A 26,036-nucleotide genomic window follows, 5' to 3' on the forward strand; every position below is an offset into this window, starting at 1 on the left:
AAGAAGGCATACGAGATACTTTTGATTCACTCTGCAATTTATGACGTGTATAAGAACATGAGTAAAATCTTACTGGTTGAACGTATTTGACCAGTAACAAAAGGAATTGTATCAGTTGCAATATTTAGAAACAAAATAATCAAATTCTAAAGGGCTCAATGGAATTAAACCTAATAGGGTATTTTTAATACTATCTTTTATAACGTGTCCCAGGACTTTATATCTGGGGTGTAAAAACTATACCGCAGAGACCTAAAAGTCTGCAAAAATTAGAATTTAAGGAAAGGGGAGAATCCAGAAAGGTCCAGATGTCAGTTGCAGGCTCTTATGAGGAGGAAAGAAAAGTTCAGTGGAGCAAACTCAAGAGCAGCAGTGCTGAGATGGCGGGAAGAGCAGTCCCACCCAGGAGCTTTCACCAGCCGTCCCATGCAACTGTGCAGAAAAAACGTGAATTTCCTAGATTGCATTCTTCTCATCTTACCACCCGATCCTTTCCAAACCCAAAGCAGTGGTGCACAGATGCAGGAATATGAGTGTTCTTCTAATTTTAGAATTCTATCCACATACATATTTCAAGTAGGAATTTTTAAGTTAATACTTCGGAACCGCCTATGTAACTGTAATGCATGGAATCTAGTTACTAGGGCTCATAGATAGCACACACAGCTTTTTCCTAATTGCAATAACATAGCTCAAGTTGAAAACTGTACCAAGGTCACCAAAACTATAGTTAAGTATTCTGTTTTTAAATCTTTCACTTGCTTTTTGAAGTCTTGTGGGCCTCCCTGCTTTTACTCCTCTCAATGTTTTCTTGGTGCTTAGTTTTTGCCTGGTGAAGTATCTTTTCTAATAATAATGCAATTACTCTTAATAATAATTTTAATAATGACAATTCTTCTAATTGAACTGGTAGGTATGAAATCTTTTAATAAGGCATTTCTCAAAATAGCTTAAGAAGTCAAAATATACTATTCAACACAATGAGTTGCAACACACATCATAAGCAAGCTGTTAACTGAGCATGCGTGGATAGTAACATACTCTGAAAAAGGACATAAGTGTGCATCAATGTCAAGAAATGCTTCACCAAGCATAAGAACCGAAATATATAGATGATTCTAGATACATGGGAAACACAGAGTATCTATATGTTACCTACTGATACTTAGAGATCAAACAAGCAAACTCCATCTTGTGGTGTCCTTTAATATTCTAACCAAATGGCAAAAAAATTAAAACGCATAAGCAAACAGCAGCTTACTTAATGAGAATCTATAACATAAGCTCCTGTATAATTTTAAACATAAGACTATGTATACTAATTTAAGGAAAAGTCTTGTAAGGACCTTGATACAAGACAACATAGAAGCTTCATATGAAACTAAAACACAGGACAGACTGTGTTGGATACAATAGTTTACATTAACATAATATCCTAAGAACTCTTACATCCCCAGAAGAATCTCTAGAACATTAAGATCTCAAGGTACCTATCCTCTTCATAAGGCAATCCTATGAAAAGGCAGTTCATTTCACTGTGACAATAATAAAATCCTTTCTTCAAAAAAGGGGCTCCTATAAGTACCATGGTTTTAAAGTACATGAAGGAGCAACTTCGGTGATTATTTAAGCAACATGGGCAAATATTATTAATAAATGGCTTAAAATAAATGCCACATACACCCAATTTTAAAAATGCATTAAAAAAATAGGGCAAAGAATTCAATGGGTCCAATGACCGTCCATCACCCCTTTGGGTCGCTGTAAATACGGTGAACTACGCACTTGGTTGCTAAAGTCAAATGCTGCTACTGAACTTAAGAACTAACATGAACAAATAATTTATATGGCTGATGCAAATAATAAAATGGGATGAAAGAAATCCTAAAACGAAAATACGTATCAAAGAAAATCACACCAAAATAACAAATCATAAAATAAACAATTTCAATTAAATTATAGGTTAGGAGAAGTGGGAGGATTACACACAGAAATTAGCTGGGATAGGGACTGAGAGAAGTTAAAAAAAATGACAAAGTGACACCTAAAGGAAAGGACAAAGTGACACCTAAAGGAAAGGACAAATTAAAGTCCACGGCACACTACAGTATAGTAACATCGTCATGCAAAGTAGGAGTCTTCTGAAGTCAGAATAATAAATACTTGATAACTAAAACCCTGGGTAGTTCAAACCAACAATCCAGCTCACTCCTACGTAATCATTTTAACACCTTCAGATCGAAAAGGTAATTAAAAATTAAAACATCATCAGAAGGTTTATTTTCCCAGTACCATAATTTACACTATTTGAAATGAAAGCATTGCCAAAGATTAAAATCATCTGACCAGATATTAATCATCTTCTAAATGTTTTTAAATTCAAATAATTCCGGTTATTCATAAACTGTTCTAAAGAAAAACATAAAGCTATCCAGATCACAAGGGTAAGACCGTAATTACTAAAGAACAGAGTTACATGTCAGATACATAGTTTAACATTTTTTTTCACATCTTGAAACAAATACATATTCAATTACATTAAAAAGAAAAAAAATGTTTTATTACTCTCTACTTAAAATACGTAGTGTCCGTAAACAAACTCAAAAAAAAGGGGACAATATTTACTGGTCAAAGACAGCTAGCTAGGGAAAAAACTGGTAATTTCAGAAATGAATCTGTGGGATTGTGCCTAATATGCCTAAATATAAATTATTGGGCTTAAATCCTCTCTTGATCAGATTGTAGCACTTCCTTTTGTAGCCTAAGGGACTAAGGTTACTGAAAACATAATCAAAGTTTAAGGAAAATTTTTCTAATAACATAGTATTTAGAAAGGCACTTAAAGGCAGGTCCATATCTTCTTCATCTTCATATTCTGCCCCAGCTCACAGCAGGATCCTATCTAAAGCAGGTACTTAAGTATGTGAGCGACTAAATCACAGGAGCAGAGGGAGGTAAAGGGAGAATGTGGCCTCAAACAGGTACTATCTCTGGAAGTGATTTATTTCCACAACCAACATGTTTACAAGTGCACTAAGCCAAGGCATTAAATTTGAGACCAACATGTACGTACCAATACCCGTCTATTAATTTCTTTGCAGACATTTAATGAAACTTTTTGCTTAAATAAAAATTTTAAAACTACTTTTTTACACTTCGAAGTCAAACACGAGACGTGGCAGGTTTCTAAAACCAGAGACTTAAAAGCTTAGTGTGGAGTGAGACTCCTCCCTACTGAATTACAGTGAAAAATACCTAAATGTCTTTTACCCGATTAATCAATCCTTTTTCTGCTTTATAACATTAAGATACATCTAGCATGGCAAACCAATAGTGGCCAACCACCAAAGGTTACCACAACCTGAGAGATAGGAAAGAAAGGAGACGACCCCATTACCCCACAAGTTTTTCAGATTCTTCATGAAAAAGGAAGTAGAATTTGGTTGGTGGGAAGGGGAAAGAGACATTTCACTCCTTGGGTGTATGTATTTTTTTTTTTTTTTTGCCTGCAGTTTCACAACTCTAGGCCATATCTTTAGCCTGAGGTTGCAAGCTGGTGGCCTGTCAACATGTTTTGTTCTGATCAGTACTTTTAAAGATTTACATTTACTTGCCATTTTGTGAATAGCAGGAAATTTCACATAAAAATCCTGATGTCTAGTGTCTCCTAGAATCAGAAGACCTGGCAACAGCCAGCCTGGGCAACAACAAATGGCCAGAGCTGAGTCGTGGCTGCCTCTTTTAGACAGGGCCTGGCATGGTCCCTACGTCTCTCACTTCTCATACTTGGCCACCTTCGTGCATTGACATTACCCATCCAGACCCTGTAGGTAGTTAAGTGCTGGGGCTCCACCCCCATCTACCTTATCTACATCCTTCTGTAAACTAGGGGAAACTTCAGTACAGGACTCTTGTTTCCACCGTACTTCTATAAAATTTTGAAACACTACGAGGAATCAGGAAGGAGTTCTTTGAAAGGTATGTTGGTTTCCCTCCTTATCTTTTTCATTCATTCCATTCTTGATTACTAGACGTATGCTGACATTACCATTCAATCAGTTCTAGTTTATAAATAGATATGACAAAATGTACTGATTTCTCTTCAAAGATCGTTGTACAGAGTACTTAACTACGAGCAAACTCATCCATTAATACACACCCTTTTCCATTTGGAAGCTGACTAAACCGACCTGAGAATAAAATTGTCACTAAAGATGCAGACAATGAATCAATCTGCAAGTATGGACACTCAAGATCTTACAGAGTAAGTAAAACAGATGGTTTTTATGATTAGCAATTATTAGGAGCCAAGGTGGGTTCACCGAGAATAAGACACCAAACAGATGTCACTTCCTATTTAGATAAAATTACTACATTGGTAGATCTCAGAAATGTGTTAGAAATTACATATTGATTTCAAAAAAACCCTCCATGAAATCTCTTGTAAGATAATATGATAAAACACGGACTGGATAATAAAATATTTTTAATTTACAGAATAATCTTTCCCCAAGAATTTTAAGCCTGTGTCATTGGGAAAAGAGTTCTCCGAGGGAATACTTCACGGCTTGCTGGCTTTGGCTCCCTCTCTCTCTCCAATCTCTTGGTATTCGACATTATTTTTTATTAATAACTTGAACGATAAAGAAGACATATCTACCAAGTTTGCAAATAACACAATGCCAAGAGAGATATATAATGGGACAAATGACAGAAATAATGTTTGAAATGACTGAGCTAGAACAAATGGATCAAAAAGAAGAATATGACATTTAATAGAGATACACAGGTATCTGTGTTTAGATTCAAAGAGTCAACTAAAAATGTCAAGTACACAACTGGGGGGGGACACACTGCCTTAACAGTACCTCATATGAAAAAAAATCTGATTCAAATATGAACCCCAAGATTCATATACATCAACAGTGGGATGGGGCTGCTAAAAACGTTACTTCATGCAGCAGACAGGTGCCGTCCTGACTGTGGAACAGGACTACCCGCTGTTCGGGAACTCGTCCCATCACACCTGGAGCACTGCTCTCCATTCTCAGTGGTACCTCTTTTAAGAGGAGCTCTGAAAACCTAAAGGGCTTTCAGACGAGGACAACCACGACTGATGAAGTCACTAAACCATCTAATTTAAGAAAAGGCTGAAAGAAATGGGGATGTTCTACCTGGAGAAGAGAAAATTAGGGGAGACATGATGGCCGTCTTCAAATGTCTGAAGGATTGCTAGGTTGAAGAGGGAGTAGAATAGTCGTATGTTGTTCTAAAGGGCAGAACTAAAACTAAAGGAGAGAAAGTTATAGGGAAATCATTTTAGTTAAAAAATAAAAATAAAGAGCAAAGGCAAAAGCAAAAACCCTCTCCAATGAGGAAAGCCATCAGCAGATAAACAGTACTCTCCACAGGAAGTAAGGCATTCTAATGGGAGGTTAGGCCAGATGAGTTCTGGAATCTCTTCCCACTCTACCATTTCCAACACCGGAGCTCCTGAATGTTGTCTGGTTTGAACTAGCCTTGCACTTTCTCAGACGGTCGTCATGAGAGAATCTGTGTTACTACTTTATAAGATGCCTTTCAGAGGACAGAGGCAGAACTTTACCACCAAATTAGTGTGGCGGTCCCTTCAAAGCAGTCACCTGAGATGGCTGCATTCTTATTCCAGAGCTGCTAGTGCTCCAAACATCACCGCAACTCTTTTAGAATGCCTTCAAAATCAGTTTCTGACCCACATTAAATATAGTCTCACTGTTTCACGGCCACATCTACTATTTTTGCTGGTGGACACAAACTATCCTACAGCCAGAGCTTAGCCTTCAGCGAGAGTCCAACAGTAAGACAAAGAATGGACCCATTTCCAACCAAAATCTATTTAGCTGGATCATCTGTCTTAATCAAGCCCAGCTCCCAATGACAGCTGAATGTCAATTTCAAAACACTCATTCATTTTTAGACACAAAATTTGCAGTAGATACAAATTAATAGTACATAGGCTCTTAAATGTTCACAAAATGTGAATCTGAACAATGGAAGCATGACCAGAATAAGAATATAACCTTCCAAGTTCTGTGCTTTGAGGGAATGTAGATATCCTATTTGTTTGTTTGTTTGTTTTGCTTCCCTTTCTAAAAAGCATATTACTTTCTAGGCATACTTCATGTTTTGGGCTCATAAAGACCTCAAAAACTAGTACTACATACAGATCTTTTGTTCTTTCCCATATTCCTCTGAATCCTCAAAGTTGGCTATTATCCTCATTTCCAGAAGCCATGCTCTTTCAAATAAACATTCCAGGTACTTATAATACAGAAATTGTTCAAACCCAAGATACCGTTCGCATTAGTATGGTTTTAATTAAGTTATATTAGTTGAACGTGAGTCCAGTTTAACATTTGGGATCAATATGTCTTTTCGTTACCATGAAAGTTCTAATCTATTTCTACAACTCTCAGCCAAAAGATTTTAATCTCCCTACACATATTATCCTATCATATGAATGATTTAACTTTCTTCATGAAAAAAGAAATCCAAAATCTTATTTTATAGTCCCCTAAAAACATCGTCACCACGGTGAGAATTTTAGTGGAAGTTAGTTGGGCATCGGCTGGCTTGTGGTCTTTGTAGTGAGTATCTGTATAATAAATAGTTATCCGCTTTTTTTTTTCTTTTGTATTTTAACAGAATGCCTGGTACCCAGTAAATAAAGTTAAGAACCTGTTAAGAACTGCAGTGAAGATTTTGTTCTTTACAGATTGCAGCAAGTCTGAGTTGAGGAAGTTCTGACAGATGCAAAATGTACACCTGTTGCAGGTGCACATACAGCGTAACCGGGCATGGCTGCGAAAACACACAGAAGGACAGGAGTTGAGTTCTTACTTACAAATACGGCACAAGTTAGGGTGTGCCAACTTAAAAAAAAAAAAAAAGATTTAGGCATAAGCAACACTAAGGAAAAGGACAGTGTGGGGCATGCTAAAGTTGTGCAGAATTCCACATTTACCAAAAATACGATACGCAGCAATAGCTCCCTCCTCCCTCCCTAGAGAAAGCCTAAGGAAAATTAGCTAACACTCTTGGCTTTTTTGGAGGGGGGATGGAATTATTATTACAAGAGGTTTGGTGGAATAAGTATGCACAGCAATAGATGGCACCCTCATGTAAATTAATCAAAAGAAAAACTGAGTAAGCCATAGCACCCACCGAAAGGACAAAGTTTGCTAGCATTTAAATAAGCATTCCCTCCTCCTCCCTCAGCATACACACATGCCTGAAAACCAGGAAGGAGAAGAGTGACAAATACACAAAAGGGTCAAAAGACGAGTATATTCAACCCTGAGGAGATATGAACAACATCGTCTTTAATTCATCAAGCACCTTGGCTCCCAAAGGAAATCAAAGTGCTTCATAAATTTCCACTTGAACAAAATACAGGGTTGACTTCATCTGCTACTAAAACACAGCAGCTAAGTATGAAACTCTGGGTAAAGATGTAAAAATCAACAATGGGTCCAATTGGTATTAGATATGAAATTTAGGGAGGCTTTCTGACTCCTTTCTGGTTGAGTGGAGTTATCCTAGTTGGGACAGGCACATGGGGCAATCTCTGTCACCTCCGTCCTAGCAACCAAAGTAGGGGGCCTCCAGGGACTGCCCAGTGGTCAGAGCCACTCAGACATACAAAGCCAGCACAGCACCCCGAAGAGGCGCTGGCGCAGAACCCACTCAGAAGAGCGCCATCTGATGACTCAATGCCAGCACTTCCTGTAACACCTGAACATTGTTTTTAAAGGCTTCTCAGTCAAAGGACTGGCCCAATCTGACTTGGCTTAGCTTGTGAGAGCTGATGAGACCACATCGCACGGTGGCATGGTTGTGGAGATTAGCCGCGTCCCAATAATGCCTAATTCCCAACATGAAGAAAAACGAGAATTAATTTTTAAACTCTCATAGACTCAAGACATTCCTTTTAAAAACTTGACTTGTGATGAGGAACATATCGATGCTACCAAGCCGCTGCCAGCTGTCATACTGGAATCCATCTGTTATTTTACCAATTCAGCCTGACTCTTCAACATACGCAGGCTCCACCCACCAAAAAGGAGAGATGCAAAGTATGCTTAGCAACAGGGAGATGCTTCATGAGAAGTAGTTTGGGGTTAACCATATAAGCAAGTGTCCCTGTATGTACATTTATCATATACACACACACATACACACACACGCACACACGCATTGCAGTAGAACGTTTTAAAGATGCAGATCTGAAAACACAGTTACAGTTATCTACAAGCTTAAAACAGCGCATTTACATAGTAAAAAAGAAAAAAAGAAAAAGAAAAAAAAAACACCACTGTAATATACAGTTAGGCGGTAAGCCTGACCAAGCAGTGCGTTTCTGCATAATTACTAAATGTTAATTACGGCAAGAAAGGAGATCTGGTCATCTATAAGAAAATGTCAACAAAATCCCACAGAAGCCATAAAGAAAAAGCAACTTACAAAGCAGTTTTTAGAAAGACCCAGATTTTTCTCAAATTCTCTATCCTATCAGTGTTGCCCATGTCTCGGCAGAGTCTGTCTCTGTAATGGTCCTCTCTGTAGATAACATACGTGAGAGTTTTAAAGCAAAGGCAAGACATAAATAAGGTTCTGTTTATCTTATAGTAATAGGAACGACTTGTCTTCCAATACAAATAGAATTTTAAAGGCTTGCTGCCTTTTTTTTTAAAGTATCAGTTAACAGAATAGCAGTGAAGTTAACTTTGATTTAGAGTCTGCACAAATTAACACCTTTCTCAAAGACTTCAGTTCGCAGCCATGTTTGATTATTACTGTACTTTATACTGCAGTTTTTATAAGAAGAAAAATAATTTAGAGACTAAATTAATAATAAAGAGATTAAGCTAAAGTCCTGAGAAACGCACTGCCTGAAAAACTATCTTGTTACGAAACAGAATTATACACACACAGTACTTGAGGAGAATGCCATTAAGAACCATGCAATTCTAAGGCAGTTAGTAAGCTATGAAAATGTCCACAGTTATGTGCTTATGCATATGCATGTATAGATATACAATAAATGTACATAAAATTCATGGTTCATAACACTTAATGTAAAACATTTATATAGCAGGAATTCCAATTACAATTACTTTTTACAGCACTTAAAAAAGACATTATATTCTCAAACATATCTATAATTTAAACATTAATTCATAAAATATTTTAGAATCCTCCACATACTCAAGGTCAATGAATCAACAGAAAAATATTAAAATGAACTTTTTGTTCATACGGAAATGTCTTAAAAGCATAAAGCAACATGATGCCAACCCCATTTGACTATTTTTTAAATGCTGGGTCGGGGGCTGAGTTTCATTGTACTATCCTATTACGATAGTGACAGTCTGCTTAAAAATATACAAATCCTGTCAGAAGCATGGTTTGTGTAATTTTCTTATGGCACCCAAACCAAACTCGCGTTTACTCAGATTTGTTCCTTCTCATTACAAAGTCTCTTTCTGTTGCTGAACAACTTCTGTGTGACAAAGGTTCCGCCCTCATGGCTAATCATGGCATGCGACATTCTTATGAACCATGCAACATGAAAATGATGGCAGAGCAAGTACTTACGGGTACATGGCCATCGTTGTCAGTTTAACAAAGATATCTTTACTGGGTGCATCAGCAGTATTGCAAGTGAAGGCTTGTGGTGGAGGCATTTTGTGTTTCCTGCAGAAATCAGCAGGTGAAATACTATAGTCTTGTTTAACTTCATGCAGGTCTGACTTGGCAGCTATGATTAAGCAAGGTATTCTGCTGTCCATGAAGTGTTGCTATGGAATAAAAACGAAAATCAAAATCTGATGACAAGGTAAAAAATCACTATATTTAATTTACTGTGTACTGAAAATTATCTCTGGCTAGGCACAGCATAGCCTCAAAGAGAAAGTAAACTAAGAGGCAATGACTGGCAGTGGACCAGGGCAGTCTGATAAGACCAGGGCCAATTTTCTAATGCTGGTCACCATACGAACCTATAATGACTCTTCAGAATCACTACAATTTAAAAACTTGTATTTTTTATTAAAAAGATACCATATTTTGAAACAAAGAAAAATCCATCTAAATTCCTCTATCCTAGAGCACACTATTTTCAGTTTTTAAATTTCTGCATCCCAATTTTATTATTTTTTCACTATTTTCATTTTTCATATATTAGTCCTTAAGCACATGCATTTATATACATTTCTATAGCTGCAGTCATGCTGGACCTAGCCATTTAAAAATATAATGCTGAATCTTCCATGTTTTCAGAATTCAAAAACCATTATTTTTAATGGCTGCTTAATATTCCACTGTATTATTTTGTCTTAATTTAGTAAACCATCCTCCTATTGTTAGGCATCTGGATTATTTCCAGTTTTTTTCATTAAAAACAATGCTAGAATAAATGCCTTTGTACCTACAGTTTTTAACTCCTATTGCATCTTGATGATGATCTCAAAGTGGCTGAGGACTTTTCAGGCCTCTGGTTTTTCCCCTTGTTCTATTATTATTATTGGTGAAACTGGCAATATATAATCCATGTGCACTGCTTTTTTTTTCTTTTTTTAAGATTTTATTTTTAAGTAATTTCTACACCCAACGTGGGGCTCGAACTCACAACCCCAAGATTAAGAGTCATGCACTCCACTGACTGAGCTAAGTCAGGCACCCCTCCATGTGCACAGAGGTTCGTAACTATGGATGCACATCAGAGTCACATGTGGAAAAAAATGTTTTTAAAATACAGATATCTCGGACTCCACCACCTCAGAATGAAACCGGAACCTTTAGGGATGGGACACAAATGTATTTTTTAAAAGCTCTGCAAGTGATTTTCTTGCATCTTCCCTGGTTAGAAAACATCACATTATACAATTTCATCTAACTCCATATAAAGTTACAAACCAAACCAACAGGTACAGAGACCAAAAGAACGACAAACCTTAAAAATCCTAGCACAGTATTCAAAGGATTTGGGGTTACTGACGTCATATACCAGGCACACAACATCACAAATGATCTCAGCCTCAGTCAGAAATTCCGATTCAGAGATATCGTGTAACTTGTAAAAAGAAAAAGATAATAAGAAACATTAATATCATAATATTGATGTTTAATTAAAGTCATGATATGTTATTACTGCTTGACTTCCAAATAAAGTACTAGTTAAACATAACTTTTCAGGCTATTTTTAGAGGAGGGAAGTGGAGATAAACAAGTAGCTTCTGATTTTGTGGACTGAAAACAGTGATTAAGGTTTTACAGAAGCAAACGTTTAGTGACTGATACGTGCCAGGCAGGCCCTTTACGCACACTCTCTACACAGATAAGATGACAAGCTAAACAGAAAGTCAGCTGCCTAAGGTAACACATCGAGCAAGTCATCAGACCAAAATTTGAACTCAACTATGATTTCAAGTCTATTTTCTTTCTACCAGACCACCTTTTCTCTCACCAACTTAAAACAAAGACTCTTTACACTAAGGTCATTTTGTTCTGCTTCACTGCCCACTCTTTTTTAATGTTTATTATACAACCTCTAAAGAAATAGCCCCCTTATGACACTGATCCCGCAAGAGTAAAATTCAGTACTACTGAGTTTTAGAAGATCGTGCACCTCTGCTGAGAGAAGCAAGTACAAGACCAGAAGTGACTCGATATATCCCAAATATACACCATCACAGCACGGATAGGCAGAGGCACGAAAGATACCAATTTACTAAGAACAGTATAAGAATAAAAACAGGAAAATTAACAGTCAGCTCTATTTACTGAGTACCCAGTTAAGTAGAACTATACTTACAGGAAAAGAATGGGAGATAAACAAGGTTTAATAAGAAACTGACAAAAAACTTTTATCATAAAGAGGAAAAACTGTATGAAATTCAATGTGATCACCTGTCTGGTAGAATAAACTATTTCCAAAAAGAAAAAGAAAGGAAATGAACTTTTTCTGGTACCTATTATTTGTTAGGAGCTCCTCGTATTAGCTAACTTAATAAGAAAGGCTCAGAGAGAATAAGCCACTTGTCTGAGGTCACACAGCTAATCGATGGTGAATCAGGGTTCGAACCAAACTGACTGGATCCAAGAACATATATCTCTTTCTAATGTATTTCATAGTGTCTTTTCAGTCACACACTTCTTTCATCCATTTTTTTTTAGACTAACACATTTGGTAACTATACTCCTGTCTGCTAAATAGATGAAACTCGATTCAGAATATAGACAAACTACCAAGCACATGTGGTGCTTGTATTATTAATGTGCTTTCATATTAATTTCTAGTCAATAGTAGAAGAAAAAAAAATTTTTTTTAAAGATTTTATTTATTTATTTGACAGAGACAGCCAGCGAGAGAGGGAACACAAGCGGGGGAGTGGGAGAGGAAGAAGCAGGCTCCCAGCAGAGGAGCCTGATGTGGGGCTCAATCCCAGGACCCTGGGATCACGCCCTGAGCCAAAGGCAGATGCTTAATGACTGCGCTACCCAGGCGCCCCCAGGAAAAAAAATTTTTTTTAAAGAAAAGTGGAAGAAAGAGGAAAGATAAGTTATTTTTTTTGTTGTTTCTGCTTTCTATTGTGTATAATATACAATTAAGCACACGAATAGATTTTCACTTATATCTACACCCATGTGATCACCACACACATCAGGGGAATTAAAATTAATTCTAGTGAATAAACCAGGTAAAAGAAAAAAAAATCACACGAGTTCCACATCTAGCCATTATGGTAAATCCAATTATGTTTTCAAAGAGTCATATAAAAATAAACCTAATAATTACTAATCTTTATATGCCAGAGAATTTCTTACCAACAAGTATTTCTCTTGTCCATATACATAAACCGTGTTGATCGCGTAGTAGGATTTATGATCATCACGAATTTTCTTCTGCCTCTGAAAACAACCGAAAGTCTCAATATTTACAGTAAGAAATTGCAGTACCTAGTTTTCATCCACACACACTCTGCATGTATGTGTGGGTGTGTTATAAATAAAAGGGCATTCTTCCGTACACTATGTATTATGTATCAGCACAAAGGGGACATTGATTTTATGTTTCTTAGTTCTTAAGGTCTAAGACAAAAGATGCATTTGTTCTGCATAAAGTAAAAGGCGCAGCTGCAAAGGAAGGAAACTACATGACTGCAAGTGTACTACAGAGCCACCTGCTAGCAATTCTCCTTCGACTGTAATCTGGTCTGACGTGAGGCCCGTCCGGAAACATCCCTCTCCTTACTCAGGGCGGTAGCCAGAACCGGATACAGCGTTCAGGCTGAAATATTTACTGCACACTTACTTCACGCCAAGCACCGTGTCAGGTACTTCCACATGTATTCGTTTAACCCCCACCTCAATACCGCTGAGGAAAAAAAAAAGACAAATGGCAGCTAACACCAATGAAACGAAGAGAAAGGTAGTTCAACAGGATCGTTGTTACCCTTAGATGGTACTTTACTTATATACACAGGCCACTGAGCTCTAGTAATCATCTAAACAAGTTAATGGCTATGAAAAAAATCACGTAAACTTGTGACTATAAAAATTTGTTGGATAAAGCTCTATTATCTGAGAATTCTCACCATTAAGTTTCTTCCAAGAAGAGCCTGGAGAACTCCACTTTTCCCACAGTTTTTCATCCCAATTACATTACATCTGAACACATTTCTTTGAGTCTGTTTTTTCTGAAGGTCTATCTTTTTATCTCTTGTTACTAAGAGGAAGAAAAAAAACTAATTATGTATCATTTAGACTCACTGAGCGTCCATTTCATCTTCAGCAAAAGAGGGTACTGTCACTTCTCATTTTTATGACGTATATGATTAATAAACAGACACACTGTGCAACAGCCAGGCTGTACGTGGAACCAAGCACTAAATATACCAAAGGGCTTCATTGGGTGGAGAAGATGCATTTCTGAAACCTGGCTGTAAAGTGAACTTCTGGGAACCAAACAACATTTATTTCATCATAAAATAAGTAGCACATTTGCATAAGGAAAACTATATCCTAACAGTGAATGAAAATTACAATGAATATAGCCAACATTATATCCTATTTTCTCCTGTGATAAATAACTGTCATAACAAATTACAAATTAAGAGATGCTGTCTCCAATCTGCACACTCTTGAATTTATAAATGGGAAAGAGATATGCACTCTGGGGTTAACTGGCTTTCAAATGTTAATCTGTAAAAGAGGCAGGCCAGAAAACAACACTCCAACAGCAGAGCAATGGCACCTCTCTTCCAGAGGTAAAGAGACTTCCTTAAGCTGTACCCTAAAATCCAACTACAACAAAGCTCACCAGAGGCACTACTTATAGTAGCCAAAAACTGAAAATGATAAAAAAATACAACAATCATGGGAAAGTTCAGTAAGTTACACAACATCCGTACGATGACACACTATTTAACATTAAAGATATATAAAACTATACTTATTGATATAGCAAGATGGCCACGATATTTTGTTGATCGAGACAACCTCATGCTAGCTAGCAAATCGTTCCTTGCTCTTTGGTACTGAATTAAATAGTGTCTAATTGGTTAACTACTTTAAAGGGTACTTTGTCAATTTAAGATTGGTTGTCTTCAGGGCGCCTGGGTGGCCCAGCTGGTTAAGCGTCTGCCTCTGGCTCAGGTCATGATCCCAGGGTCCTGGGATTGAGCCCCACATCGGGCTCCTTGGTCAGCGGGGAGTCTGCTTCTCCCTCTCCCTCACCCCCCTGCTTGTGCTCTCTCTCTCTCTTGCTCTCTCTCAAATAAATAAAATCTTAAAAAAAAAAATGGTAGTCTTCTTGTGCCTGGACTTCCTGTAAGATATGGCATTTCCCCCCACCAATTAGGATATAAAAAAATATTGAAACAATCCGTTCTCTAATTTGCTATTTCCATACCTATGGTATTCTTTAAGTGGAGCATACTACTTAGCAAGAATTATTAAGTCTGGGAAAGATTTCCTAATGTAGAAAATGGTCACAAAACCAAGACATACACAATTAATTCAGTATCAGAATTATGTATTAATATTGTTTTTGATGTCTAAAGAAAATGAAAAGACCAGATAAACTGGCACATTACAATACATTTAATGCCCATAGCCCTCCCTCATGTTCATCAGTGGAGTGTCCTCAGGGGTAAGCAGTAAACCTCTACTCTTTCTTTTTTTTTTAAGGTGTTTTTTTTTGTTTTTTTTTTTTTAAGATTTTATTTATTTACTTGCGAGAGAGAGAGTGAGAGAGGGGTGAGGGACAGTGGAAGGAGCTGACCTCCCCACTGAGCAGGGAGCCCGACGTGGGGCTCAATCCCAGGACTCCAGGATCGTGACCCAAGCCGAAGGCAGATGCTTAACTGACTGAGCCGCCCAGGTGCCCCTACTCTTTCTTTTTTGATAAACAGTAAAATCAAGCCTCTGACCTCAAAAGAAATTACCAAATGGCCAGGAGAACAAACTGAGTATAGACGTGGAAGACTAATGAAGAGGAGTTTATTTTCACTCTTTTCACACATGAACCCAGAATATTAAAAAATGCTTCTTAGCGTGAACTGAGTACTATCCAGGTACTTACCTGTAATGGCTGAAGCTTGAGACTCTTGCTCGGTCAATATAGAATAGCCTAGATAGCCCAAATACTCCAGGCATCGCTGGACGTCTAAGTAGGTCGTGAGCCTAAGAAAGGGAGGAGGTGGAAACAGGAAAAGTTCCTAAATTAACACTTATAGGAAAAAAAAAAAAAAATCCCAACAGCTCAAATAATCCTACCACCAGACCCAGATAATTTCTGTCAGACTTCTTTAATTTCCCATGTGCCCAACCCTGGGTTTCCCTACACCGCCATTCTTCAGGAAGAGAAGAGAGGGAGGGGATGCAAGGCTGGCAGGGGAGAGTGGGATTCCTCTACCTACACATAGATGAGCAGTGAGATGCTGGCAAAATCTAAGGATATTTTATACTATCTGCTTCCCAAGCTACACAGCGTACTGCAAATCCTGGCTGGATGAGGACTTGATAATTAAATCGGAAAAGGTTTGCAAAAGGTGCAAAAATAACTGGAAGGCACTTGAAATTAGTTAGCCCTTCTTGTGATGTGAAAAAAGACAAGGTCCTGGTGTTGAGAAAGTTAGCCTCACTAAGGCTAAGGTAATAATGTCATCATGTGTGACCAAGGGAGGTCTTCAGCGTCCTGGATACAATGTGTACTACGCTGTAGGAAGATTGTAGAAAAACCCACACTAAGAAGTGCATTAGAAACAAACAACAAGAAAAAAAAACCCTCAAATAAGTCTTCAGTGTCGAGTAAAATATACTCTCCCCATATTCTGGAAGTGTTAAGAATTGTGTAATAGCAATGAGGTTTCCAATTCCCTTAATCAAAAAAGTATTAGAATCTAGTTTGGTTTTGATGTAATAAGACTTACGACTGTTTCCCTGTACATCATCCGAAAGCAAACATGACCCTCCTGATAAATTGACAGAACATCTAAAGTTCATCTTAGACACAGCAGCAAGCACTATAAATCCTGCTCACAGGCAGTTACGATTGAAGCATTTTGTTAAGACCTGACCAACTTACAAAATGATGAATGTGACATGTCGTAATTTTTTTTTTTAAAGATTTTATTTATTAATTTGACAGAGAGAGACAGCCAGCGAGAGAGGGAACACAAGCAGGGGGAGTGGGAGAGGAAGAAGCAGGCTCCTACTGGAGAAGCCTGATGTGGGGCTCGATCCCAGAACGCTGGGATCACGCCCTGAGCCGAAGGCAGACGCTTAACGACTGCGCCACGCAGGCGCCCCGACGTGTCGTAATTTTAAACTGGCTGTAACTGTAAAGGAAACAGGTGAGCTCTGTACTCACGTCCACTGGGAAAGAAATCCCTGGTAAGTTATCCAGCCTCTTTCATTTGTACAAACTGTGTTATTCACATCTGGCCCCCACGGTATGTAAGGGAAAACTTTAAATAAATCTTTAAGCTCATCAGGTGACAAAGCACAGTCTCTATCCTGAGGATACACAAAGAAGTACACAAAATGTTTAGATATCTAAGAGAATAATTTCCAAACACAGAGCCCCCAGTCTAGTAAAACTATGCTTCTAAAAACAAATGAAATTTTACATTTTCTCGAGAAAATTTCTCTCATGTATATGAGAGAGAATCTATATACAAATCTGTCAGAAACCAGACTTTTTCATCTTGAGAAAATAATGAAAGTAAATTAACAGAATTTTTGCTAGTCTAACTTAAGAAGTTTGAGCAATTTTTTGGCTATGTGACATGAGCATCCCCTAGCTGAGGGAACAGAGTTAAATCATTTACAGAAAAATATTTTATTACAATCATGGAAAACTGCAGCTAAAAGCTTACCAAATCATGCTTGTCAAAGGTGCTCTGGAGAAACAAATATGCATGATGATTCAATTCAGTAGTGCAATCCGGAGGTATTTTTAGCCTATTGACAAAAAAAATTTAAGAGTAAAATAAATCATTAACCAAATATTAAAATAATTTAAGAAATGAATATAAAATTGCAACAAGTCTTTTTTTTGTGGGATGACACCACTTATAAAATACCTTTGCTGAAGCCATATAGACCTTCCTAGGGAAAGTCATGGCAATCCTCAGAAGAGCTGTAATAACACTCATTCTGAGCTGACATATAAAGTTTTCTTACATTTCTGAATGGCAGGTTGAAATAAAAATTTTACAAGTAACACCAATTACACCGTAACAGGTTTGTTCTCCTTATAAACAAACTGTAAGCCGTAATTATGGCTTATGTCAACATTGTAATGAGCTGAAAATGATGTAAAGAAGTTATCCCTGCCTGATTTGACGTTTGACCCATCCTAAGTTCAGTTCAAAGACACTGAGCTAAGCACTAGGGACATGAAAACAAGACAAGCCCCCTACCTCTAGGGAACCACATTCAAGTAGGAGACAGACCGCAAACAGACAACCTAACTATCACAACAGAATGAGGCAAGCGGGGGATATGGGTAAGCCAAGGATGCTACGGGGGCCCACACGAAAGGGGACATCTCTGACATGGGGGTGGGAAGGTGTCAGTCCTGCTGACAGACACTATCACCTGACTTGGAGACTTGAAGGATAAGAGGCAGTAATTAGGTTGGGGGAGAGGGAGGGGAAAAGTGAGAATCCCTGGGCGAAAGCCTGAAGCCCGAAACAACAGATGATTGGTAGACTAAAAATAGTTGAATAGTAGCATTTACTTCTCGAATGAAGGCAGGGAGTGAAGCATGAGCAGAGCAGATCATGAATGACCTTGTATAACAGGTTAAGAAGCCTGAGCTTTATCCTGGCTCTAAGGGAAGTGACATGGGCAAATCTGTATTTATATACCTACTAATCTAGTAGCAGTATGAAGGACAGAAGGAGACAGTTTAATAAGAAGGCTAGAAAGATCCAAGTGGTAGCTCTACAAGGCTATTCTACAGAAAACGAAAGGCAGACAGAAACTGAGAGAGATTAGTGTGAGCCACAAAGCCCTAAGCAATGGAGCTTTCTTACTGTCATGCTTAAGAAAATAATATGCAACTTCCTGTAGAATTTACCTACCCATGTTAATGGCCCAGAAAAGAAAACTTAACAAAAGGTCCCGGGACAAATTTATTCATTCAATATGTTTTTTACTGAAAAATCTGGGAAATTACTCGAGCCAAGATTTAGTAACTTTGACAGGAGAAGTTTCAACTTAGACCTGATTAATGGACCAGGAATCCAGCCGGAAAGAACTCTGCTTTCTCCACGATGATAAATGAAAAAAACAAGAGTCTTTATAAACCCTTACATAGATAGCTAGGGGTGCTATGATAAAATAAAAAGGGCCAATATGAAGACAGTGTGCCAAAGAAAAAGGAAAGAAGAAAGGCTGAAGACCCAAAAGGCCAGATCTTGGGACGTTACTTCCCTGAAAAGCCTATGTCCCTGGAGTACAGGAGAGACAACACACAGCAAGGCAGTCTCCTGTTTCAGGCGACAGTGCGTCCATTTTAAACAAACACAACTTACACAGAGCATTAGCACAGGATAACAACCACAAACAGAACCACAAAATTCTTAAACAGGCTATTCAGGAAAAATTAACTTATTTCATCCTGAGCTAAGAAATGGCCATAAAACTCACAGAGGAGAAGGAGAGGAAAGTAAACCAATATACTCTGACGTCTTGATTCCAAATGCAAGTTTGTCCAGCATCTGTTATCTCCTTCCTCAGTGAGATGAATAAAAAAAGATACTCTTACTCCCCATGAGAAGAAGAGGAAAAATTTATGCCATGCTATAAATCGGGGGCTCTCAACTGGGGACGATTTCACTCCTGAAGGAACATTTGGCAATTTCTAGAGACACTGGACGTGTTCAGTTGTCACAGCTGGGGGAGGAGGTGTTACTGGCAACTAAGGATGTGCTAAACATCCTATTATACACGGGGCAGACTCTACAACAGAGAGTCGTCTGTTCTAAAATGTCAACTGTGCCGAGGCTGACAAACCCTGCTAGAAACCTCTCTGTAAATCTAAATTAGTTCTGAGTAGCTCAAAACCTATCTAAATTGTGTGCTAAATAAAACTTAAAAATACTTGGCAAGCAAAATCAATTAGAAAGCCAAAGGTACATACAAGGGGAATAAATACTCGGGTGTCAAATCCAGATCATCATCATAGCCAAATCGTCGGAGCACAGTCCAAGTGGTTTCGTGTCTCCCTCTCTGGATAAAAAGTGTGTGTAAGAAAAGGAAACCTGAAATAAAATAAATCAGTAAGTACAGGTGATGTGAGTAAGGGTACCAAGTCACGAGCGAGAAAAGCACGTAACACGTAATGGCAAGAGCTAGAACCGTGAACAGACACGTATGCTTTGCATACTGGAAGTGAAATCAAAACAAACCTCATCAAGCTGCCAATGAGACAGAGCTGACTTCAGAGTCACTGCACACATACACATACTCCCAGGTCAGCAAGAGATGGCGATGGCTAAAAGGGCCAAACATGCATCCCGAGGAATACACTGACATTCACAAAGGTACGTGATAAAAATAAATGAAGTCCTTTTATAGATTTTGAACCTATTTCTGTAACGGAAAACAGTGGTTTTCAAGTTCATCTCTTATTTCACTGCGGCTCGATAATATATTCTACAAGGAACATTTTGTACTTGGTAAATGTGACTGGTAGACAAAATGTCTGCCCTGAAAATAATTTATATTGAAAGGATGCTTTTAAGTAGTTAAGAATTTTAAGATAAGTTTATTTGTCCCAGAAATCTCTGCCCCTCAGACGGTCCTCTGCCTTCCTAAGATCCGAGCGATTTCCCCACTTCTAATTTATGCTGACAATAAGGATAATTATCTCCATCAGTGGCCTGTCTCTTGTAACTCTTAATAACCAAGTTAGATCTTAGGCCTATTACTAAATACTAACATTTCCTTAAAGTATATATAATGCTATTAAGACCTTCACCTTCTGCCAAAGACTGAAAACATGAAGTTTAAAAGGGGGGAAAACACCATTCACTCACCTTTCAATGTCAATCCACTGTCAGCCACACCATCACTTATATGTTTCCGGACGACATTCTTGACATCTTCCAGAGCTTGGGGAGCTAATGGAGTATTGAAACAAATTCTCTAGCAAAAAGCATGAAAATAAATTTAAAAACAAAACAGCATTAAAACCACAAAAAATATAAAACATCAGTCTACAAAACATTAAATCAGTTGTAACGAAAAAAAAAAAAACCCCAAATCTTAAATTAGAATAGGATCATCTCTGCTTTGCATTATTTATTTAAAACATGTCATATGTAGAAGGAAAGAAACTTTCCCTACTCTCTCCGTAGCATTTCTAAAACACACAGCTCTTTGTTTACCCATATTATACAAAACCAAGAAAGAAAAAATAATTCAGAGTTCAAACTTCAAGTCATCTTTAATACACCCACTATATACCATGAAACGACATGGTCAAAGAGTCCCCTTAATTCCTATGCTAGGAGAGTTGTAAACCCCAGCTGAAGACTTAAATAGCTTGAGGGGAAAGACAATTTTACATGAAAGAGACATGCTTATCAACATAACATGCTTTAAGCTAATAATATTTTTATAAATTTCCCAACAACCCCCCACCCAAGATACGGAAATGCCTGAAGAAGAAGAGGGCTACCTGAAAGAAGTTGAGTTCAGCATCATTGAGAGTGCCATCGTTATCTTGATCAGATATTTTAAATATACGGGTGAGGGCTTTTATACAGGCTGGTTTCATCTATATATCATTGAAAAAAGAAACAATTCTGTTAATTAAGACAGTTGGGATTTCAAAATATGACTTTCATAAGTAACGTTAAGAATAATCCTGAGAGGGGCGCCTGGGTGGCACAGAGGTTAAGCGTCTGCCTTCGGCTCAGGGCGTGATCCTGGCGATCTGGGATCGAGCCCCACATCAGGCTCTTCCGCTATGAGCCTGCTTCTTCCTCTCCCACTCCCCCTGCTTGTGTTCCCTCTCTCGCTGGCTGTCTCTATCTCTGTCAAATAAATAAATAAAATCTTTAAAAAAAAAAGAATAATCCTGAGGGGTACCTGGCTGGCTCAGTCGTTAAGCGTCTGCCTTCAGCTCAGGTCATGATCCCAGGGTCCTGGGATCGAGACCCGCATCGGGCTCCCTGCTCAGTGGGGAGCCTGCTTTTCCCTCTCCCTCTCCTGCTCCCCCTGCTTGTTCTGTCAAATAAATAAATTCTTTAAAAAAAAAAAAAAAGAGTATTAAGTGGGCCATAAGCTAAAAAGTCTACAAGTATGGGTGATTTTTTACTTAAAGAATAGTAAGATATAACTTCTATAAATGTGATCCTAATATTAGATATCCAAAATTAATAAAGATGACATTGTTATACTTTATTTACTCACATTTTTAAAAACCTGTCATATAATAACCTAAATGTTTCAAAAGGTAGAAATAGCTAGAATGATGTAAAAAATAGAATCTAAAAATAACTTTATTTTGTGCAAGTGGTTTTTCCTCACATCATAAAAAGCTACATTTAAAAAAGGTAATTTGAAGAAAAATAAAGTGATGCATTTTTCACTACAGCTTGAAATGTATCACAAGCTGAAGTGGTCTAGGATGCCTACATGGCTCAGTCGGTCAAGCATCTGCTTTCAGCTCAGATCATGATCCCAGAGTCCTGGTATTGAGTCCCACATCAGGTTCCTTGCTCAGCAGGGATCCTGCTTCTCCCTCTGCCTGCTGCTCCCCTGCTTGTGCTGACAAATAAATAAATAAAAATCTTAAAAAAAAAAAAAAAAAGAAGCTAAGTGGTATAAGCTATTGGCTCAATACAGTATTTAAATAGGAACTACCTTAAAATATAACACCAAAATATGACTATGTTTGAAAGGTATTAAGAATTATATTTCAATAAAGCTGTAAAAAATTTTTACAGTAACAAAAAAATTCATTTTGCATATGAGTAACTGAAACCCTCACAATAAACATTTTTTTTTCTTAAAGATTTTATTTATTTATTCGACAGAGATAGAGACAGCCAGCAAGAGAGAGAACACAAGCAGAGGGAGTGGGAGAGGAAGAAGCAGGCTCATAGCGGAGGAGCCTGATGTGGGGCTCGATCCCATAACGCCGGGATCATGCCCTGAGCCGAAGGCAGACGCTTAACCGCTGTGCCACCCAGGCGCCCGCACAATAAACATTATTATACAAGTCACATCTTTTTCATTATTAGGTAAGCAGAGGACTCCATGGGCCATACAGAGTCCATCATCACCAGAATTAATTTTAAATTAATCATCAGGCTTTAATCTTGAATATTATTTTTTTGATGATTCCACCTCAAATCCGTGTTAAACGTTTTGTTTTGGTTTTTTTTTTACATGTATTTATTTATTTTTGAGAGAGAGGGAAAGAGAGAGAGCATGTGCACACGCGTGCACCCACGACCTGGGGTGGAGGGGCAGAGGAAGAGAGCATCTTAAGAAGGCTCTGTGCTGAATCTCACAACCCTGAGCTGAAATCAAGGGTAGGAGGCTCAACCCACTGAGCCGGCCAGGCGCCCCCTGTGTTGAAAGTTTCTTGTTGGGGCGCCTGGCTGGCTCAGTTGGTAGAGGGTGCAGCTCTTGATCTCAGGGTCATGATTTCCAGTCCCGTGTTGGGGGCAGTTTACTTAGGGGAAAAAAAAAAAAAAGTTTATTATTGTTGTCTACATAAATGGTGCTGGTATAAGCTTAGACTCAAAGCTTATACTTGTCTAAAACAAGATTGTTTCTAAAAGTTACACACTTTATCTCAGGCAGGTCCCTGTAAGAAACAAGTAACAGATGGTGGTAGAACTTTGAGTCTCTGGGACTGGGGGAGGGGAAGGAGCGATAAGCAGATTAGCAGAACTAATAATAGGCCTAGGAAAAAAGTAGCAATTAAAGCACTGAGAACAAACTAATAGAGGGCATTTAATGTACCACTAGGCCAAGGCCTCAGGTAAATCTCTATAGTATGAGACTTTCCCAAATTTCCTTGATCATAAGATAATGTACCTGGCTGAATCAGAATGGAATTGTCGTTTTTAAGAAGTGTGCCTAGTGACTATCATGACGCAAATTAGGGAAATACTGGACTAAGAGCGGAAGCACTCCAATTCTGGAACAGTAAACCAGGATTAAGGAAGAGTAAATCAGGGTCAGATTAAGGGATAACTCAGATTAATTACTTATACCAGGGGTCAGCAGCACTTTTTCTGTGAAGCGCCACATAGCAAATATTTTAGGCTTTGGAGACCAACAGGCAAAATCAGGAATATCATATAGGTATTTATACATTATATAGCAAGAGAGAATCAAATTTCCAGGAAGTTTTTATTGACAGAATTCAAAATGTAATAATAAGGGAGCATAAATTTGCTATACAAGTCTACTAATAAGAAAAATAGAACTCTTTTTGGAGAAATGCCATTTTGTTTCATTAGGGTTCAAAGTTAGTGTTCTCTATCATGAAGACGGAAAGTGCTCATCTGTTAATGCTGATCTGCAATGAGATGTACATATTTCATCCTTGAAAATCATTTTGTAGATACATATGGCCAATACTGACACATAGCCAGAAACAGAGCATTTTAACTGAGCATGTGAACTGCTTGGAAGGTATTTATACAATTACAGGAGATTCTTTTCTTGATATTTTCCTGTTTGCGCGTCATTACACTACAGATTAATCAGTTCCAACTGAAGGTGAGAAGGAAGCTCAAGTGCACAGTCAAATGGATTACAAAACACGGAAAATTCCTTTGCATTTGCGTCAAAGTCCCTCAAAGAACAATGCTAGACCTGGAGTCTGGGCCCAGAAAATCTATCTGCTTTGCCATATAATTTCTTTTGTTCTGGCATGCGAGGTAATGCACTGATTAATAAAACAGTAAGATGCTTAGGTACCGGGGCACACATGGTACTCACACTGTCAAGTCATAACTGGGTCATGCGATCAGCAGTGCCCCGGGCAGCAGGGAGAAGGGAGGGCACTGCGCACGGGCTCTGGTGCAGCTACTCGTGCCTTCGCAGCACGAAAGCAGTCACAGACAAACATAAAGGAATGAGTGTGGCTGTGTTGCAGTAAAATGTTATTTATGAATGATGAAATTTGAAAGTCATATGATTTTCCCATATAACAAAATATTATTTCTTCAGATTTTTTTTTCAATCATTGAAAAACATGTACTATATAAATTTTTAGCTCACAGGCTGTACAAAAACAGGTGGCAGGCCAATTTGGCCCATAGGTCAAGGTCTGCCAGCCACTCACCGATACTAAACTTTTCTTAGAAAAAATCTGCAACTTTTTATTTCTTAGAAACTCAACAATAAGAAGGCAACCCAAGACATGGGCAAAGACTTAAATAAACATTTCTCCATATACAAATGGCCAAGAAGCACATGAGAGGACGTTTCACATCATTAGGTAACAGGGAAATGCAAATCAAAACCACCACCACGACTAGGATGGCTATAATAAAGTGCACACACAGACACACAAAAAGGAAAATAGCAAGTGTTGGCATGGCAAAGACGTGGGGAAACGGCCCATTCAGTTTGGTGATTCCTCAATGGTTTAACAGAACTACCATGTGACCTAGCAATTCACTCCTCAGTATACACTCAAAAGAAATGAAAACAGGTATTCAACTTTCGTATGAATGTTAATAGCAACTCTACTCACAATGATCAAAAAATGGAAACAACCCAAATGTCAATCACCAGATGAATGGTAAAGAAACAAAATGCGGTATGTCCATACAAGTCTATGGCAGGGGCGCCTGGGTGGCTCAGTCAGTCGAGTGGCCAACTCTGGGTTTCGGCTCAGGTCGTGATCTCAGGGTTCTGGGATCAAGCCCCGCATCAGGTTCTGTGCTCAGCGTGGAGTCAGCTTGAAGATTCTTTCTCTCTCCCTCTCCCTCTGCCCTTCCCCCAGCTCGTGCACACATAAACAAAGAACTCTTAAAAAAAAAAAAGTCTATGGCAAATAGGTGAAGGGTATTAAGGGTTCATTCATTCATTCATTCATTTAGTTTTAAATATTTTATTTATTTATTTGACAGAGAGATAGAGCCAGAGAGGACAAGTAGGGGGAATGGCAGAGGGAGAGGGAGAAGCAGGCTCCCTGCTGAACAGGGAGCCCAACACAGGGCTAGATCCCAAGACCCTGGAATCATGACCCGAGCCGAAGGCAGATGCTTAACCGACTGAGCCACTCAGGTGCCCCTAGGGTACATTTATCAGGATGAGCACTGAGTAACGTACAGAACTGCTAAATCACTATATTGTACACCTGAAACTAATACATCGCTGTACATTAATTATACTGGAATTAAAAAACAAATACATAAATTTTTTTAAAAAAGAAAAAAGGCTATAGCAAGTATTAAATTTTAGATATTACAGTTTCTTAGCCATGAAACAAAAAGGAATGT

At 38.2% G+C, this 26,036-nt stretch overlaps 1 protein-coding gene across 6 annotated transcripts in view; it reads right to left on the reverse strand.

Moving 5' to 3' along the window:
* Positions 1 to 26,036, reverse strand: part of RHOT1 (ras homolog family member T1) — a 57,652-nt gene that overhangs the window by 5,541 nt on the left and 26,075 nt on the right. For 3 of the 6 annotated variants that reach the window (XM_040641015.1, XM_040641010.1, XM_008695378.2), the window contains exons 9-20: positions 21,239 to 21,337; positions 20,595 to 20,703; positions 19,697 to 19,817; positions 17,424 to 17,508; positions 16,916 to 17,061; positions 15,626 to 15,726; positions 13,638 to 13,768; positions 12,868 to 12,951; positions 10,994 to 11,113; positions 9,637 to 9,839; positions 8,503 to 8,598; positions 6,718 to 6,840 (exon numbers count right to left, since the gene is read on the reverse strand). In XM_040641015.1, the coding sequence (XP_040496949.1) occupies positions 6,718 to 6,840; positions 8,503 to 8,598; positions 9,637 to 9,839; positions 10,994 to 11,113; positions 12,868 to 12,951; positions 13,638 to 13,768; positions 15,626 to 15,726; positions 16,916 to 17,061; positions 17,424 to 17,508; positions 19,697 to 19,817; positions 20,595 to 20,703; positions 21,239 to 21,337 (1,418 nt within the window). The remainder of the gene's footprint in view (positions 1 to 6,717; positions 6,841 to 8,502; positions 8,599 to 9,636; positions 9,840 to 10,993; positions 11,114 to 12,867; positions 12,952 to 13,637; positions 13,769 to 15,625; positions 15,727 to 16,915; positions 17,062 to 17,423; positions 17,509 to 19,696; positions 19,818 to 20,594; positions 20,704 to 21,238; positions 21,338 to 26,036) is intronic. The other 3 variants (XM_040641012.1, XM_040641011.1, XM_040641014.1) reach the window with 3 other exon arrangements.

Source organism: Ursus maritimus, unplaced genomic scaffold (genome assembly GCF_017311325.1).
Source record: "Ursus maritimus isolate PB19 unplaced genomic scaffold, ASM1731132v1 scaffold_24, whole genome shotgun sequence".
Lineage (NCBI taxonomy): Eukaryota > Metazoa > Chordata > Mammalia > Carnivora > Ursidae > Ursus > Ursus maritimus.